Below are 18,600 nucleotides of genomic sequence, written 5' to 3' on the forward strand. Positions count from 1 at the left end.
GTGTGCCCATGTATGTATCACTGCATATGCGTACGAATGCATGTGGAGGGCAGAGGGAGGACAGCCTTTATATCGGTTCTCAGTCACCTTTTTTTGAGACAGCATTCTCATTGGCCTGCAACTTTACCCCTTAATCTGGGCTGGTTAGCCTCAAGCTTCCTGGGATCCTCCTGCTTCTGTCTCTCATCTCCCAGATTACAGATGTGTGCTGCCCCACCCAGATTTTTATATAGATTCTGGGGATCGCAGCTCAGGTCCCGAGGCTTGCAAGGCAAGCACTTCACTGGCTGAGCCACCTCTCCAGTTCCCAAGGTAGTTTTTTAAAGACAGATCTCTGTGCAGCCCAGGCTAGTCTCACACTTGTGATTATCCAGTCTCAGCCTCCCCAACGCTAAGATCGAAAGTCTGCCACCATGCCTGGTTAAGATCAGTAGCTGAATGTTTATTATGACAATGAGAAGAAGAAGCCACAAGATAAAAACCGTGAATGAAAGAGGCTGGTGGCAGGCAGTGGTGGTGTGTTCTTTTAACCCCAGCACTCAGGAGGCAGACGCAGGCAGATCTCTGAATTTGAGGCCAGCCTGGTCTACAGAGCAAGTTCTAAGACAGCCAGAGCTACACAGAGAGACCTTGTCTCAAGAAAGAAAGGAGAAAAGAAAGAAAGAAAGAAAGAAAGAAAGAAAGAAAGAAAGAAAGAAAGAAAGAAAGAAAGAAAGAAAGAAAGAAGTAAAGAAAGAAAGAAAGAAAGAAAGAAAGAAAGAAAGAAAGAAAGAAAGAAAGAAAGAAAGAAAGAAGTAAAGAAAGAAGGAAAGGCCAGCAGAAGCCAGGCAGCTGTGCTGGGGTTTGTGTGATGGGAAATGGTCTTCCTGGAATATATTTCCTTGGTGAAGATGACCACTGTGGTCCAGGGTTAGACTTAACAGGAAGCCAGACTATGCAAAGGTTAAGTCAGGTTTGACAGAGCCCAGACTCAAGCAGGTCAGACACAAACCATCCATCTGCATAGGCTGTGAAAACCCAATCTCTGTGTATCAGAGGGAATCTGTGTATCAGAGGGAATCAGGATGCTTTCAAAGAAACTTAACACACTCTACTGGGCTGGTCCCAAGTGAGGAGGATGGGTCACACCCAGTAACAGTATTTAGAGGGGAAAATAAACTCGAAATTGAGTCTGTGATGTGATTCTTTTGAGACTGACCCATAGTCCTTCTCTGTGAACTATTTGTACATACTAAAAATGTATATGTAATATGCGTACATGACAACAACAAAATAACACATGTGCTGTGTCACCAGCTGTGATCTGGAGCTTCATCAATGATGGCCTCTGGATACCCTTCCAGGAGCACACCTGGCTGGCTCTTCCCCTCAGGAGGAGCCACCCTTCTGATTTTTCCCTGTTTGGGAGAAGAGCGTATTGAGGATGGAACACAGGATCTCAAGCATGTTATACTGAGCCACACCCCAGCCCCTCACTGGGGGATTCTAGGCAGATGCTCTACCACTGAGCCACACCCCAGCCCCTCACTGGGGGATTCTAGGCAAGTGCTCTACCACTAATCCGTACCCACGACCCCTTTTTAATTCTTTATTAAATTACCCAGGCTCACCCTGAACTAATTGTATAGCCCAGGCAGGTCTTTAACTTGTGGTTTTCCTGCCTCAGACTCCTGAATAGCTAGGATCTCAGACATGACTCACCAGGCCTGGCTTAAATGGAGCGATTTCTGTGAAGGTTCAAACAGGATACCTGGAACACTATGCCGCTTCCGTAGGTTTTGTGATTTCCCTTCTTTGGGTCTCAGTATGCTACTAGGGCACAGGTTTGTGGCTTTTTGTGTCTGTGACTGACTCTCACTGTGGAAATCTGAGCCCCTTCAGGGGGAGGAACCATGGCACTCACTGGATCTCACAAGCTGTTTGTCTTTTCTGAGCACCTCCTGATCCATGGTGGCTGAGGTACATGTAACAGGGGACACTTGTGATGTGTCAGTTCCTGTGACACCACAGGTCTGTGACAACCTTGTCTCTGAGGCTGGAGGTCCCCATCATGTCTGCTTAAGTAAGGTTTCACCCTAGTCATTTCCTGTATGGCTGACTGCCCTGCCATGCACAGGGCACCTCAGGAAGAGTCTCTCTATGGCACTGGGTACCCTATCAATGGTTTCACACATGCTGTCTTTGAAGGGCAGGAAGCCATGCTTCTTAGACCCTTTCCTACTCAGCCCCCGAGATGTAAGGTCTCAGCACCTGGCTTGCAGCTCTCTGCCTAGCGGGTCTTTGCACAGAGTCACACACTTGCAGTTCAGGGGTTTGGACTGTGCATCACAGAGGGCTGGCTTCCTGTGACTCAGGGTAATAAGGCACCCACTTACAGATGAACAGGCCCTGGGGCAAGGGAGGAGAAAATGGAGGAGACAGGACTTCAGGTGGATTAAGTCAATGTCCTGACTTCATCTTTTTTGTTGTTGTGATTAAGTTCCCTGAGAAAAGGCAACTTAGGGCAGAAGGGTGTGTTTTAGCTCACAGTTCCAGCTTACAGTCCACCATTGCGGGGGAAGTCAAGGCTGGAACTCCAGGAAGCTGGTTACAACACATCTTCAGTCAAAACACAGAACAGTGGATGCTGCGTGTTTCACATTCAGCTCATTTTCTCTCATGGTCCAGGACCTCACCCCAGGGAATGGTACTGACCACAGCCAGCTGGGTCTTCACTTCAATCAGTCTGAATAAGAAAAAATTCCCTCACAGGCATGTCCACAGGTCAACCTGTTCTAGACAATCCCTCATGAGACTCTCTTCCCACGTGATTCTGCAGTTGTATTCACAGCTGAAACCAACCACCATAGTCAATGACCATGGAGAAACTGAGAGCAGGGAGGGGTGGACAGAGGTCGGCCATTGGGTACCAAGTTCCTGTTAGACAGGAACAAGATGTTCTAGCATGCTATCACACAGTTGAATGACTGTGGAGAACTGTTCTGTGTCTCAGAAGGCTGAAGAGTGGCTTGGGGGATGTCTCAGTGGCTAAAGCATTTGATGCATAAACACAAGGACTTGAGATCAGATCTCCAGCACCCATGTAAGTGTTAGATAGGTGTGGTGGCCCATTTATAATCCCAGCACTCAGGAAGCAGAGGCAAGGGATCCCAGGGGCAAGCTGGACAAGCCCTGGGTTGAGAATATATATATATGGTGGAGAATAATTGAGAAAGACACTTGACGTCAACTGGCTTGCACATGCACACACATGTGCAAATATATGCAAACACATATACTCACATCACAGACATGCACACATACACACACAAAATATAGTTTAAAAGTCTGTGATGTGATGTTGTTGTCTATGTGACAACAACGTATCATATGTGAACTGAATCCATGATTTCTATCCACTTCAATCCAGTTTTGGCTCATCATAGAAAATGGATATTTTTACTCAAGCCTCTGATTGTATAGGAAAAATTCTATAAATTCAGTAAATCAGTTTACTAGGGAGGCCAGTGAAGGACTCCAGCAAGGACCAGACACTACACACGATGACCAGAAATGATGCATGTCCAAGGCTCATAGGGAAAGGACCAAAGTCTTACATCAGGAGAGATGACCCCAGCCACCCCCATCTCATGGGACCTGTGTCTCCCTGAGGCCTCATTGCACTGACTCTTCCTCTGCTCACTCACCGCTTCTCTACCCCCAGAGCTGCAACATCCCTGGGCTTCTGCTTTTCCATTGTCCAGCTGGAGGCTGCGTAATTACTTCAGTGCTGTCTTCTGGTCCAGTTCCCTACACACACACACACACACACACACACACACACACACACACATACACTCACACACAGCCTCTCCTTGGCCACATATACAAAACTCAGGGTCTGGAAATTTGTGTGTGCAATCTTCCTTAAGCCAGTGAATAACCAGGGGGATTTATCTGGCATTAACGAGGTTTTGGGGCAGTGGCTTTCAGAGAAGACATGGTTGAGAGTAGATACTAAGAAACCAACCCTCCCTGGATTTTTGTCTTTATTAACTTTTCACGAGTGTGGAGAAATGAAATGGCACATCCTTAACTGACAAACAGGTTGGAGAAGAAATCTCCAAGTTAGTTGCATCAGTGAAAACACAGCATCCTAGAAAATGCGAGATGCAGCCAAAGCAGAGCTCTGAGGAAGAATTGTAGCTCTGCATGCCTGCACTCAAAGGGAAGAAAACCCCATGTTAGTGAGTGATAAAGACAAGAACTGAGACAAATAGGTGTGAGATGGACAAGGAGTGGAGAATGCCAGTGGGTCCTAGAGTCGGGACTCAGAGTGATTGAGTTTTGTTGGTGGTGGTGGTGGTGCTGGTGCTGGTGCTGGTGCTGGTGCTGGTGCTGGTGCTGGTGCTGGTGCTGGTGGCTCTGGTGGTTGTGCTGGTGGTACTGGTGGTGGTTGGTTGGTTGGTTGATGTGTGTGTGTGTGTGTGTGTGTGTGTGTGTGTGTGTTTGCATGCACAAATGTTTTCAGGTGAGTGTATAGGACGACTTCCTTTTTCATCCTCAGGGATGCTATCCACCTCCTTTGAGACAAGGTCTGTCACCAAACCTGGAGCTCACCACTTCAGCCCTAGGGATCTTCCTGTCTCCACCTCCCCAGCACTGGGATTACAGCCCACACCTCTGATTTTTAGTGGGTTCTGGGAATCGAACTCAGATCCTCATGTGTAGATGGAGTTTTCCTGCCTGGCCCACAGTCAGGACAAATCTCTCTCACCTGCCAGTCCCACAGCCGCTCAGACCCGACCAAGTAAACACAGAGACTTATATTGCTTACAAACTGTATGGCCGTGGCAGGCTTCTTGCTAACTGTTCTTACAGCTTAAATTAATCCATTTCTATAAATCTATACCTTGCCACGTGGCTCGTGGCTTACCGGCATCTTCACATGCTGTTTGTCATCATGGCGGCTGGCAGTGTCTCTCTGACTCAGCCTTCCACTTCCCAGCTTTATTTTCCTCCTTGTCCCGCCTACACTTCCTGCCAAGCCAATGGCCAATCAGTGTTTTATTGACCAATCAGCAACACATTTGCCATACAGAACATCCCACAGCACTTCCCCTTTTCTTCTCTTTTTTTTTTTCAAAAAGGAAGGTTTTAAACTTAACAAAGCAAAATTACACATAATTTGGGAATTTGGGCATAGCTTCTCTTACTACTTCCTGCTGGAGGGGGGCATTGTATCTTATGGGGACACAAAGAAAATTTTAGGATTATGAAGTAGTCCGTGAGGGTGTATTGTCTGAGCCATTTGCCTTGAAACCATTCTGGATGTTGGATCATCTGGGCCATGGTGTCATCGGAGACCTTTCAGGGGGTCTTGGCTGGTCAAACCTGATGTATCTTAATCTTGAACAAATCCATAGCCTCTGGCTTTCTGTGGGAACAAAAGCAAAGTCTCTTTTCCAAAGCAACACATTCTTACATCCAAATTTTGAAGTCAAGGTATCTTTAAAATATACATATTGTCATAACTCAACAGCTTTTACAATCAAATGTTTTTCTGCAGTTAAAAATTTCAAAGACAACACAATCCAGATTCTATGTGTAATATTCATCTTCATGTGGCTTATTTTTTTATATTAATTTTACTGTCTCTTTAAAGACTTTATTTTTTAAAACTATGTATTTGTTTCTATAACTGTATATATCACCTTTTTTTCTCTTTTAAACCTATGTATATTTTACACACATTGTAAACTATTACATCTGAATCTGTCTTATTGTGAATCTATTGCTTTAAACTGCAGCAGTTGTGGCTGCTGGCTCCGCCCACCTCAGCTTCCCAACATGGCTAGTTTACTGCCAGCTCTGGGAGCTATCATGGGTCTATGCTTTTATCCAAGCAGCGTGTAGCCCAGAAACCTCTTTTTTTCGTTTTGTACTAGCAAAGTCTAAATGCACCATGCAGCTTAATGTGCCACTTGCAGAGGCCTCATTCCTGCCATACTGCAGGTCGAGCGCACACTCCAGGAACCCACCAGTAGCTCAAACCGGCAGCTGCCGCTCATTTGAGAGAGACAATTAGGAAGCTGTTTTTAGCTCCGTTTTAGAATCTTTTTTTCTCAGTTTTTAGGTGGAAACTCTTGCCACCATGTTGGACGCCATTTGTAGATGAAGTTTTCCTGCCTGGCCCACAGTCAGGGCAAATCTCTCTCACCTGCCAGTCCCACAGCCGCTCAGACCCGACCAAGTAAACACAGAGACTTATATTGCTTACAAACTGTATGGCCGTGACAGGCTTCTTGCTGACTGTTCTTATAGCTTAAATTAATCCATTTCTATAAATCTATACCTTGCCACGTGGCTCGTGGCTTACCGGCATCTTCACATGCTGTTTGTCATCATGGCGGCTGGCAGTGTCTCTCTGACTCAGCCTTCCACTTCCCAGCTTTATTCTCCTCCTTGTCCCGCCTATACTTCCTGCCTGGCCACTGGCCAATCAGTGATTTATTTATTGACAAATCAGCAACACACTTGACATACAGACCATCCACAGCACTCATGCTTGTGCAACAAGCACTTTACCCTCTGGGCCATCCCACCAGCCCTTGGAATGGCTGTCTCGACAAACGTTCAGCTACACTGAAAAAAGGAAGAAACAAAAAGATGACTCTGGTGATCAGAATCGGAACTAGAAGGGGTGCTGTAGCTGACTTTACAGAGATCAAAAGGACTGAGGTGGAAGCCATGAGCAACTGTCACCAACAAACAGCATACCTTGAGCAAATTCCTAGAATGACACAGATGGCCATAACTAGCTCAAGAAATACAGAGCATGTAAACTGACCCATGGCAAAGAGTGATCCCATCAAAATCTTGATGGGTCTGGGGAAATGGCTCCATCAGGAAAGTGCTTGGCATGCTTGTGTGAGGACCTGAGTTTGATACCCAGAAGCCATATTAAAAAAAAAAAAAAAAGCTAAGAAGCTGTGCAGTGACACACACCTGTAATCTGAGAGCTGGGAGACAGACACCTCTGGTGCTCGCTGGCTAGCCATACTAGCTCACTGGAAGGTTCCCAGCCAGTGAGAGACCCTGTCTCATAATAAGATGGACAGTACCTGAGGAACAATGCCTAAGGCTAACCTCTGGCTTCCACACATGTACATGCACGCACACACACACAAATGACCCCAACACACAGAGAGAGGCCCATGCTCACATGCTGTAAACTTGACTGAGCAAGTGAAATTTTAATACTGATTCTCCAAAAACTCTTCCAAAAAGTTGAATGAGAGAGAATACTCCCTAAGACATTCCTATCAGGCTAGAATGATCCTGAACTCAGAACCAGACATCACAGGGAAAGGAAACCATAGATAAATAACTCTTATGAATACAGATGCAGAATCCTTTCTATTTTAAACCTGGGAAATTGAATCAAATAGTGTGTATGTGTGTGTGTGTGTGTGTGTGTGTGTGTGTGTGTGTGTGTGTGTGAAAGAGAGAGAGAGAGAGAGAGAGAGTAAATGGGATTCATCCTTGGGGTACAAGGTTTAATTAACATCTGAAAATCAGTTCATGGAACACACCACACTGATAGAATCTTAAAAGCCACATGATCATCTCTATAGATTCAGTAAAGTCTGATTTAACAAAACCAGAGTCGATGAGCCATTGATGACAGTGATGGTCTTTGTCCCTAAGACCAGGAACAACACAAGAGTGTCCATAGTGTCCACATTCTTCCACTTTTGTGTACTTAGGTGCTAGGCATAGCAATTAGGTATGAAGGAAAAATAAAAGACAAAAGAGCTGGTGGGAGAGTCCAGGGGTACAGTTCTTAACTAGAATCCCCCAGTAAGGGGCTGGGGTGTGACTCAGTGGTAGAACACCTGCCTAGAATCCCCCAGTGAGGGGCTGGGGTGTGACTCAGTGGTAGAGTACCTGCCTAGAATCCCCCAGTGAGGGGCTGGGGTGTGACTCAGTGGTAGAGCACCTGCCTAGAATCCCCCAGTGAAGGGCTGGGGTGTGGCTCAGTGGTCGGGCACCTGCCTAGAATCCCCCAGTGAGGGGCTGGGGTGTGGCTCAGTGGTAGAGCACATGTCTAGAATCCCCCAGTGAGGGGCTGGGGTGTGGTTCAGTGGTAGAGCACATGCCTAGAATCCCCTAGTGAGGGGCTGGGGTGTGGCTCAGTGGTAGAGCACCTGCCTAGAATCCTCCACTGAGGGGCTAGAGACACATCTCAGTGGTAGAGTTCTTACCTAGAAAGCTCAAGGCCCTGGGTTCAATCCTCAACAACACAAAACCATATCCATTAGCATGTGCTCATACACACACACACACACACACACACACACACACACACACACACACACACACAAATGCATCCAGATTGGAAAGGCTTAAGTAAAAGTATCTGATATGACATTATCTTACACATAGATAATCATAAAGCCCCTACTAAAGACCTACTCAAACCAATAAATGATTCCGAATGGCATGGGCTTCCCAAAAGCTGGAGCACCATGCCTCGAGTTGTGCCACTCTGAGGAGCATGTCTTCACATACAGACCTTTGGGTGGCATTCAACACCCACACTGTAACACTTCCTGCAAACTATAAAGCATTACTGGACAAAATTAACGATTTAAAGTCAACACATGAAAATCAATTGTATATTTGTACACCCTCAATGAACATTCCTCAAATGAAGTTAAGAAAGTAAAGCCCATTTATAATCATTGAAGTAGTAAGAGTAAGAATACATTTATCAAAAGAAATGCAAGGTTTATTTGCTGTATTAGTGAGGTTTCTGACGTAATGAAATCCCCTAATACGTGATGCATAGGAGGTAACAGGAGGTCACAGTCCTGAAGAGTCAAGTCCATAATCAAGTGGCACACTGGTTTTGAATGTGAGGACGTGTCATGATGAAAGAGAATGTCAAGTCAGAAAGGACAAAGAAAGAAGGAGGGAGAGACAGAAAGGGAGATGGAGGAGAGAAGAGATGGATGATTTTCCACATCCCTTTTATCCTATGTCCCTAGTGACAGACCTTCGGATGATATTTGACATCCAAACTGTATCATACACTACCAATTATAAGCCATTGCTGAAAAAACTGAAGAAGAGGTAGATACAGGGAAAGGCATCCCATGTTCGTGGATGAGGGACTTGGTCTTGTTGGACAGCAACAGCAACGGTGCCCATGTTGTGGATGAGGGACTCGGTCTTGTTGGACAGCAGCAGTGCCCAGGTTCATGGATGAGGGACTCAGTCTTATTGGACAGCAGCAGTGCCCATGTTAATGGATGAGGGACTCGGTCTTGTTGGACAGCAGCGGTGCCCATGTTCGTGGATGAGGGACTCGGTCTTGTTGGACAGCAGTGGTGCCCATGTTCATGGATGAGGGACTCGGTCTTGTTGGACAGCAGCGGCGCCCAGGTTGCTCTTCATGTTCAGTGGGTTCACTATCAGAATGCCAACTAGCTTTTTTACAGAATTTGACAGGCAAGGGCCTGGGGAGATGGCTGAGTTCCACACAAGTCAATTCCCATCACACACGTAAAAAGCCAGGCACGCCGGGCAATGGTGGTGCACGCCTTTAATCCCAGCACTCGGGAGGCAGAGGCAGGCGGATCTCTGTGAGTTTGAGGCCAGCCTGGGCTACAGCGTGAGTTCCAGGAAAGGCGCAAAGCTACACAGAGAAACCTTGTCTTGAAAAAACAAAAAACAAAACAAACAAACAAACAAACAAAAGCCAGGCACAGCAGTGCACATCTGTAATACCAGCACTGGGCGGGGGCGGGGGGAGCAGGAGAATTCCTGGAGCTCACTGGCCAAACAGCCTGGCCAAATAGATAAGCTTTGGGTTTACCAAGAGACTCTGTTCCAAAAACTAAGCGGAAAGTGATTGATAAGGATACCAAACATCAGCTTCAGGCCCCACATGTTCATGCACACATGCACACACACACACACACACACACACACACACACACACACACACATGCATACACACAACACACACATCCAAAGAAACTAACTAATGAATCCTAAAACTGTAAGGGGGCACCTAATAGCCAAAGCTATGTTTTAAAAAAAGAAAGTATTGGCTGGGCAGCGTGGCACATGCCTTTAATCCCAGCACTCAGGAGGTAGAGCCAGGTGGATCTCTGTGAGTTCGAGGCCAGCCTGGGCTACAGAGTGAGATCCAGGACAGGCACCAAAACTACACAGAGAAACCTGGTCTCAAAAAAAAAAAAGAAAAGAAAAGAAAGAAAGTATTGGAAAACTATTTCACAAAATGCCTACTACAAATCTACATGAACCTAGATGGTGTAATGCTGGTATGAAAATGTAGATCAATGGTATTAAGAGTCCAGGAACAAACACTGACATTAACCAGCTGATTTTCAGAGTATCAAGGTCATTCAGTGAGGGAAGATTAGAATTTTCACCAAATTTTTCTTGGACAACTAGATATCTACACATGTAGTCATACACACATACTCAAAATTAGAGTTTTCTTCTAGAAGAAAGAGGAAGAGGAGGGAAGGAAGGAAGGAAGGAAGGAAGGAAGGAAGGAAGGAAGGAAGGAAGGAAGGAAGGAAGGAAGGAAGGAAAAATGCAGTTAAATCTTTTTGTTGCTTGAATGTGAAATGTCCCACATAGGGCTCATGGGTTTAGACACGTGGCTCCAGCTGGTGATGCTGTTTGGGAAGGCTGTAGAACATTTAGGAAGAGAAGCCTTGACAGAAAAAGTGGGTAACTTCAGGCAGGTCTTGAGGCTTTATAGTCCAGACTCAATTCCTGTTCATGCTTTCCTTCCTGACTATGGATATAATGTGACCAGCCGGCCTCTGCTTCTTCCACCATGCCTCCCCACCATGATGGAACAATCCCCTCCAATGTGAATCAGAACAAACCCTTTCCCCCTCAAGGTGATGGTCAGAGTATTTATCACAACAGCAGGAACAGGTCCTTACCTCACACCACAAACAAAACTTAATGAGATGGATCATAAGCCTTGATTTAACAAAAAAGGAAGTCTTTATTGCTTTGCTATCAGACAGTAGCTGCTTTATGAATGCAGAAGTACAAATGAAAATGTTCAACAAACTGGACTACATCTGAATTTAAAAGTTATGAACAAGTAAAGGCATATGCCGCCATGCCTGTCAACCTGAGTTCAATCTCAGGGACCCACATGGTGGAAATAGAACCTACTCCCCCATGTTATCCTCTGACCTCCACATGCATGCCCTGGTATGCACTCACCCACATACATATGCACACACACACACACACACACACACACACACACACACACACACACACACACAATTTTACAAAAGAATTAAAAGTATATACAACAAACATTGTCTTATAGACAGTGAGAAGATAATTGACAGAACAGGAGAAAGTTCTTGCCAGTCAGATATCTGATGACAGTCTTGCACACAGGGTTCATGATGAACCCCTGCAACTCAGTAATGAACAGAAAGAAACTCAATCTTAGAGTAGTTTAAGGAGCTGAACAGATATTCCTCTACACAAATGGCCCATACACATGTGAAAAGGCATTCCACACCATTAGTCATTAGGAAAATGCAAATCAAAACCACAATGAGATGCCATTTCACAACCTGGGGGGTGGGGTGGGGGATCAGCTATCACAGAGAAGTCAGAAAGAGCTGATGGTGTTATCACGAATATAGAGAGGTCAGGGTCCTCAGGTGTCACTAGTACCAATAAAAAATGGCACCCATTGCTCTGCAATTCACTGCGGCAGGTACTCAAAATGTAACACATACATTCCTGTGCCTGAGGAGATGGCTTAGTTGGTAAGGGTCCTTGCTGTGAAAACATAAGAACCTGAGTTCAAATTCCTAGCATGAGTATAGAAAGCCAGGTGTAGCGGTGCTGTGGAGTTGGAGACAGCAAGGTCACTGGGGCTTGCTGACCACCAGTCTACCTCCAGGGTCAGTGACAGAACCTGTCCCAAAGCAATAGAGCAGAGAGTGATAAAGTGGGGCACCAACATCCTCCTCTGGCCTCCACAAGTGTGCATGTGTGTGTGTGTGTGCATGTGTACCTACACACATGCATTTATGTCTCACACACACACACACAATTTTTTTAAAACATGAAATTTCCATGCATCTTAGATTTTCCAATTCTCTATATCTACTCAAAGGAATAAAAAGCATATATCCACACAAAATCCTGTCCATGCATATCCTGAGTAGTACTGTTCATCAAATTACTCAAGAAGGTAGAAAGAACTAAACGTCTATCAGTCATGAAGAGTCAAACAAACTGTCAACCCAACACAAGGAACAATTATTCCACAATGCATGTGTGTTCATCTGTGGGGTGCGCCTGTGTGCACAGGACGACTCTAGTGTCATCTTCAGGTTCTGTCCACCTTGGGTTTTTTGAGACAGGGGCTCTCACTGATCTGGAACTCACTAAGTAGTCAAGGCTGGCTGTCCAGTGAGCCTCGGGGATTCATTGTCTTTGCCTCCTCAGAGCTGGGATTGTGAGTGTGCACCACTATGCCCAGTTTTTATGCAGGTTCTGGAGATCAAGCTCAGAGCCTCCTTTGACTCCCCCAGTCTTGACTGACAGTTTGGGGAGGAAGTACCTACATGATGTCTTAAGTGGACGAACAGAGTCACAGCAGGCTGGAATTCCTATGAGTCTGTTGTACAGAAAAGGAAAATTTGTATGTGTTGACAGTTTTAATTACGGACACAGTGTAGAATCACCTGAGAGTCTCAATGAGGGATTGTCTAGATCAACTTGACCTGTGGACATGTCTAAAGGGAAAGTGTTTAGATCACATTAATTGCTGTGGGAAGAGCCATTCCCTAGGCTTAGGTTTTGAACTGCCTTAGAGGAGACAAAGTGAGCTGAGCCCTCACATGCGTGCATTCAGCTCTCTGCTCTGGACTGTGGATGTGATATGATCAGCTGCTTCAACTTCCTGCTTTGTCTTCCCTGCAATGATGAACTGTGAGCCGGAATCCTGAGCTAACATAAACCTTTCTCCCCTAAGTTGTTGTCTTGTCAGGGTATTTTGTCACAGCCAGAGAAACAAAACTGGGAAGCTATGGAAACAGAAAGTACATTAGTTGTTGGAGATGTAGGAGTTGGAGGAAAATGAATGGCTGGGGTTTCTTTTTGAGATAATGAAAATGTTTTCAATTGATTGTGGTGATGGTCACACAGTACCATTTAACTGTACACATTAAAAAGATTAATCACATGGCACATGAATTCTAGCCCAATAAAGAAAGCTGTTTTGAAAGGAAGGGGGGAGTCAGGGAGGAAGGAAGAGAAGGAGGGAGGGCAGATTGATAATTGCTTCAAAATGATAGAACTTTGAAAATAGTATGGAAAAAAAAAAGTTGTCCCCAAAAGATTACATATTTTCAATCTGTGCATAAGCAAACCACAGAAAGCAGGCTTGTGGTTGCAGATACGGATACTCTAGAAGTTAAGAGTGAATGCTAATGGGGGCTAGGGAGATAGCTCAGTGGAGAGTTTGCTGCATAAACATAAGGACCTGAGTTCAGATTCTGACACTCATGCAAAAAGCCAGTCAGGATATTCACACCTGTAACCCCAGTGAACAGGGGCAGAGACAGGAGGATCCCTAGGGTTTGATGGATGCCAGCCCAGTTCCAGGTCCAGTGAGAAACCCTGTCTCAGGCCCAGTGAGAGACTCTGTCTCAGGCTCAGTGAGAGACTTTGTCTCAGGCCCAGTGAGAGACCCTGTCTTGTGCTCAGTGAGAGACCCTGTCTCAGGCTCAGTGAGAGACCTTGTCTCAAGCTCAGTGAGAGACCCTGTCCCAAAGAAGCAAAGTAGAGATGATCAGGACCCCTGATGTTCTCTAGCTTCCATTTGTGCATGCAGGTGCACATACCCACATATATGCATGTGAACACGCACCATGCATACATAACACATACAAAAAAAAACGTGAATCATCATCTAAAGAAATATTTTCTTCAAAAGAGTAACCACTAATAGGTATGAGGTTTCTTTTAGAAAAGACAAAAGTACCCTAAAAATATTAGGCCATTGTGATCAATGAACAACATCATAGTATATTTAAAAGGCGTTTAGGCTGGAGACACAGCTCAGCCACTAAGGGCGCTTACTGCTCTTGCAGAGGACCTAGATTCAATTTCAAGTGACAAAATTGGCAGTTCAAAACCACCTATAATTACAGTTCCAGGGAATCTGGCATCCTCTTCTGGCCTTCATGAGCACAAAGGGTACCTAAACTCTCACAGGCACACACAAATAATAAATAAATATTTTAAGTCATTAAATTAAAAGGAACAATTTTATGGTGCTTGAGTTATATCTCAATAGAGCTACATTTAAAAAATGAACTAATTAGATCCATATATACTCACCTAAATTAACCTCAAAAAATGTAGAGGAAAGAAAGCAACATCAAAAGAGATACAGAGAGTATGGTATTGTTTGGCTGGAATTTGAAAGCAAATGGCATTATATAAATATTGTTTGGAGAAAGATATATTCTTAGTAAGACAAAAACCTGCATGGGAAGAGCATACCCCAATGACAGGACTTCTGTCTCCCTCTAAACCATCCTTTAAAAATGTTACAGCTCATCTTTCTATTGTTTTGTGTTTAGTGTGTAAGAAAATTTATACTTGTATTTATGTCCCCATCTTCTTCTCCCTTGGATAAAAGGCAATATGTCCTATTCACTTTTCTCTGCTATACTTTTTTTTAGTCTGGCAATATGTTCCAGCCATCACTCCTGAGCGTTTTACAGCATTGTTCCATAGAGGCTTTTTTATTAACCTTGTTGGGGTTTATACCTCACAGGAGGAGGGCCAGCTATGGATGACTACATGGAGACACTGAAGGATGAAGAGGATGCCCTGTGGGAGAATGTGGAATGCAACCGGCACATGCTGAGCCGCTACATCAACCCTGCCAAGCTCACCCCCTACCTTCGACAGTGCAAGGTCATCGATGAGCAAGATGAAGATGAGGTGCTCAATGCACCCATGCTCCCATCCAAGATCAACCGGGCAGGTAACCGTGGGAAAGAAAATGAGTACACTACACATGGCCAGTCAAGGGATTGCCTCTGGTTTAGCTGGATCAAGATGGGGCTCATCTAGATGAGGGATTTCATTCTGGGGTTTAGAGATGTTGTGTTACTCAACTTTTTCTAGTGAGGCTTGAATGTCTACTCACCCCAGCTAGGCACGAATGACAAACCAAGGACACAACTCCACCCAAGTCTGTCTCGGGGAACCAATGAGTTATTTATCAAGGTTACTTAAAGGAGCATGAGTGAGAAGTCACATGAGCATGGATTGTGTTACTTATGAGAATGTAGGTGAAGGGTTCATTAGAGGAGCATGGGGGGGTCCCTTGCAAGATTATGGGTGAGAGGTTGCTGATGTGGGAAAAGGGGTCCTTACAGTGTGATGGGTCCCTCACAGGATCCTGAGTGAGAGGTCCCTCACAGGAGCATGGGTGACTCTGGCAGCTTCAGCACAGAAGGTCCACCCCAAGGCAATGACAGACTCTGCAAAGCTGCATCCCTCGAGCTTCCTGTACAATTTGCAGGCTGCTCCACTGAAGAGTCTCCTCTCCCCAGCTTTTGTACTGCCTGTGAAACCTCTGGGAGGGGCCTTGAGAAGCTCCCGAGCTTCATGATACCCAAGTCTTAGCACCTCCTTCCCTGAGCATCCCTGGTCCTCCCTCCAGGTTGGAATGTTACACCTGGAAGAAACAACATGAGTAGACCACTCCCTGCCCTGTCTAAGTGTGATGTGTGCAGAACTCAGAATCCATGAGCTTGAAGGGGAGAGCATATGTTTTGCTTTTACAAACCTACACTGACATTTAGCATTGCCTTACATTATGAATGTCAGCAGGCAACAGATGACACTACTGATTAGTAACACCTGTGACTTTGTCAACAGTAAAAACAATAGCGAGGTATGTATCATATCACAGCTCTGCAGATTCCCTCATGCACTGTTTTCACTAATCCCTGCCTAGAACTTACAACAGTCATTAGACCTGTCTAAAGAACTTGTAGTTTAATGCATTAATCAAGAAAGTCATTTAGTAACAAATCACAAATTTCTTTAACATTTGAGAGTTGTATTTTATTATAATTGGGTTCCTCTGTGGTCTGGTGTATGTAATATTTTTAAAATGCTATTTTGCTGGAAGATATAGCAATATGGTAGAGCACCTGCCTAGAATCCCCCAGTAAGGGGCTGGGGGTGTGGCTCAGTGGTAGAGCACCTGCCTAGAATCCCCCAGTGAGGGGCTGGGGTGTGGCTCAGTGGTAGAGCACCTGCCTAGAATCCCCAGTGAGGGGCTGGGGGGTGTGGTTCAATGGTAGAGTGTTTGCCTAGTATGCACAAGGCCCTGGTTTCCATCTCCAGCACCACAAAAAATATATATTATATATTGTTCTGAGAAGAAATCCACAGGCTTTCTCATGGTTCATAAGACTTGCTCAACTTTATTGTGCTTTCTCATGTACCCATGTTTGTGTGCTCATCTCTGTATTGGACACTGGGTCACACTACACAATGTTTTTCTTTCTGTGGATCACAGTTGGAAGGGTTTAGAAATCCCCATCCCACAGCAGGGCTGATGACAAGTGGTCGGCATGCTTCCGCTGTCTCCTGTATCCATGGAAGCCAGCCTTAATTAAGCACAGCATGCTTTCCCACTGAGCTTGGATGCCACTTTGGAATCCTTTTCAACACAGTGCTCCAGGCAGCTTCAACCAAACAGTCAAGACTGACACACAATGAAATTGATACTTTCTGTCCCAGGAAAATGGTAGAGTGTTAGGAACCTCGAGGGAAGTGATATTTGAAAATATTTAAAGAAAGACCATGAAGTACAAACAGTAAAAGAAATCAGTAGTGTCTTCTCCCCTGTTTTTGTTGATATAACAAAAACCTGAAGCAGAACAGTTTATAAAGAAAAAAAGTGCGTTTAGCTCAGTTTCAGCACAGCTCTGGTGAAAGATCTCTTATTCATGTCATATGATAGTAGGGACATGTGGGTAAGGAAAAGATGACATCACCAGGACATCAGAGGGACTCTCTAGGAGTACAGCCCTGAAGAGCTCTAGGATCCTCCACTGGGCCCCAACTCTTAAAGGTCCCACCACCAGAATTCTCCAGAATTCAGGACCAAGCTCCCAATACAAGAACCTCTGGGAGAATCCAAACCAAACCAAGTAGGATGAATGCTAGAAACTGCTGGAAGGATTCCACATAAAAATGTCTCCAGGACGTGTAAGATTCCCAAAGAACAGACCCCTGCCCCTTTCCTATGACTTTTTCTCATTGCTGTAACAAAATGCCTAACAAAAGGCAACTTAAGGGAGACAAAAGTTTGGTTGTTTGTTTGTTTGTTTGTTTGTTTTGGCTCACAGTCAGAGGTGACTCAATCCATCATGGCTGGTCACATTGCATCTACACACAGGAAGCTGAGCATAAACAAGAAATGGGGCAGGGCTATAAAACCTCAAGGTCCTCCTTCAGTGATTGACTTCCTTCAGCAAGACTCCACCTCCTAAAGGTTCCACAATCTTCCCAAACAGCTCCACCAGCTGGGGACCAAGTGTTCAAACATGCAAGCCTTTGGAAGACAATGCAAGTTCAACCCACAGCATGCAAATACTTGTCTTCCATGCTCTGAATCTTGGGGAACCAGTCTATGTGATGCCATAGACTCCCAATCTTCTCCAATCACAGGAGAACTGGTGACTGGATGTTTGGGTGGTTTTTTGTTTTACTTTGTGAGGTTTGATTTTTGTCTTTGTGTGGTACTTGGGGATCAAACCCAGGGTCTTGCACAAGTGAAGCAATTGCTCTACCACTGAACTACATGCCAGGCCCTTCATGGTTTTTATATGGTTCATGGTTCCTAGCACTAGTAGATTGGGAATGTCTTTGAAACCAATGGTTTATGGCTCTCTCTGGCAATAAAGCCATCTATCCAGGTTTTGTCAATTTATTGACACACTGAACACTCATGGACTCTGCCCAGTGCCTAGCTCTTCACTTTCCATTGTCCAGACTCCATGCTGTAACTGAGGAATGAGAGAGTGTGATGAGACTTTGGGGGGCTGTGCTTTAATCCTAGTGCTGGGGAGGTGGAGACAGACTAACTCTCACTAGCCAGCCAGCCTAGCCTGCTTGGTACACTGTAGGTCAGCAAAAGGCCATGAATCAAAAGGGAGAGTGTCTGAGAGAGTCACTGTCCTCCCCCATTATATGGTTATACCATTTAAACCCCTTTATATAAGACATTTATATGACACCTCCCAAGGCTTAAGATCTTTGAGAAAGAGGGAACAGAAAAAATATAAAAGCCAGAGGTAATGGATGTCTGTAAGGAAAAAAAACCAGAACAGTGGCTGTCAGACAAGACAGGGACATTGCACACATGAATTCACAATAGCTGTGACTGCATGTGTAAGACCTACACAAGATAGAGCCAGCCAAAATGCCCAGGACACCAGAGGTACTCTCTAGGAGTATAGCCCTGAATGACTCTAGGTAGGAGAGGGT

The 18,600-nt window shown here is 45.0% G+C and overlaps 1 protein-coding gene across 1 annotated transcript in view; it reads left to right on the top strand.

The window, feature by feature from the left end:
* Window positions 1-14,847: 14,847 nt before the first annotated feature.
* Card11 (caspase recruitment domain family member 11) overlaps window positions 14,848-18,600 on the top strand; it is a gene marked incomplete at its 5' end in the record, with an annotated part of 41,878 nt that continues 38,125 nt past the window's right edge. The window contains one exon of the mRNA XM_059249808.1: window positions 14,848-15,073. Within this exon, the coding sequence (XP_059105791.1) occupies window positions 14,848-15,073 (226 nt within the window). The remainder of the gene's footprint in view (window positions 15,074-18,600) is intronic.

The sequence above is a fragment of the Peromyscus eremicus genome, chromosome 23, assembly GCF_949786415.1.
Source record: "Peromyscus eremicus chromosome 23, PerEre_H2_v1, whole genome shotgun sequence".
NCBI lineage: Eukaryota > Metazoa > Chordata > Mammalia > Rodentia > Cricetidae > Peromyscus > Peromyscus eremicus.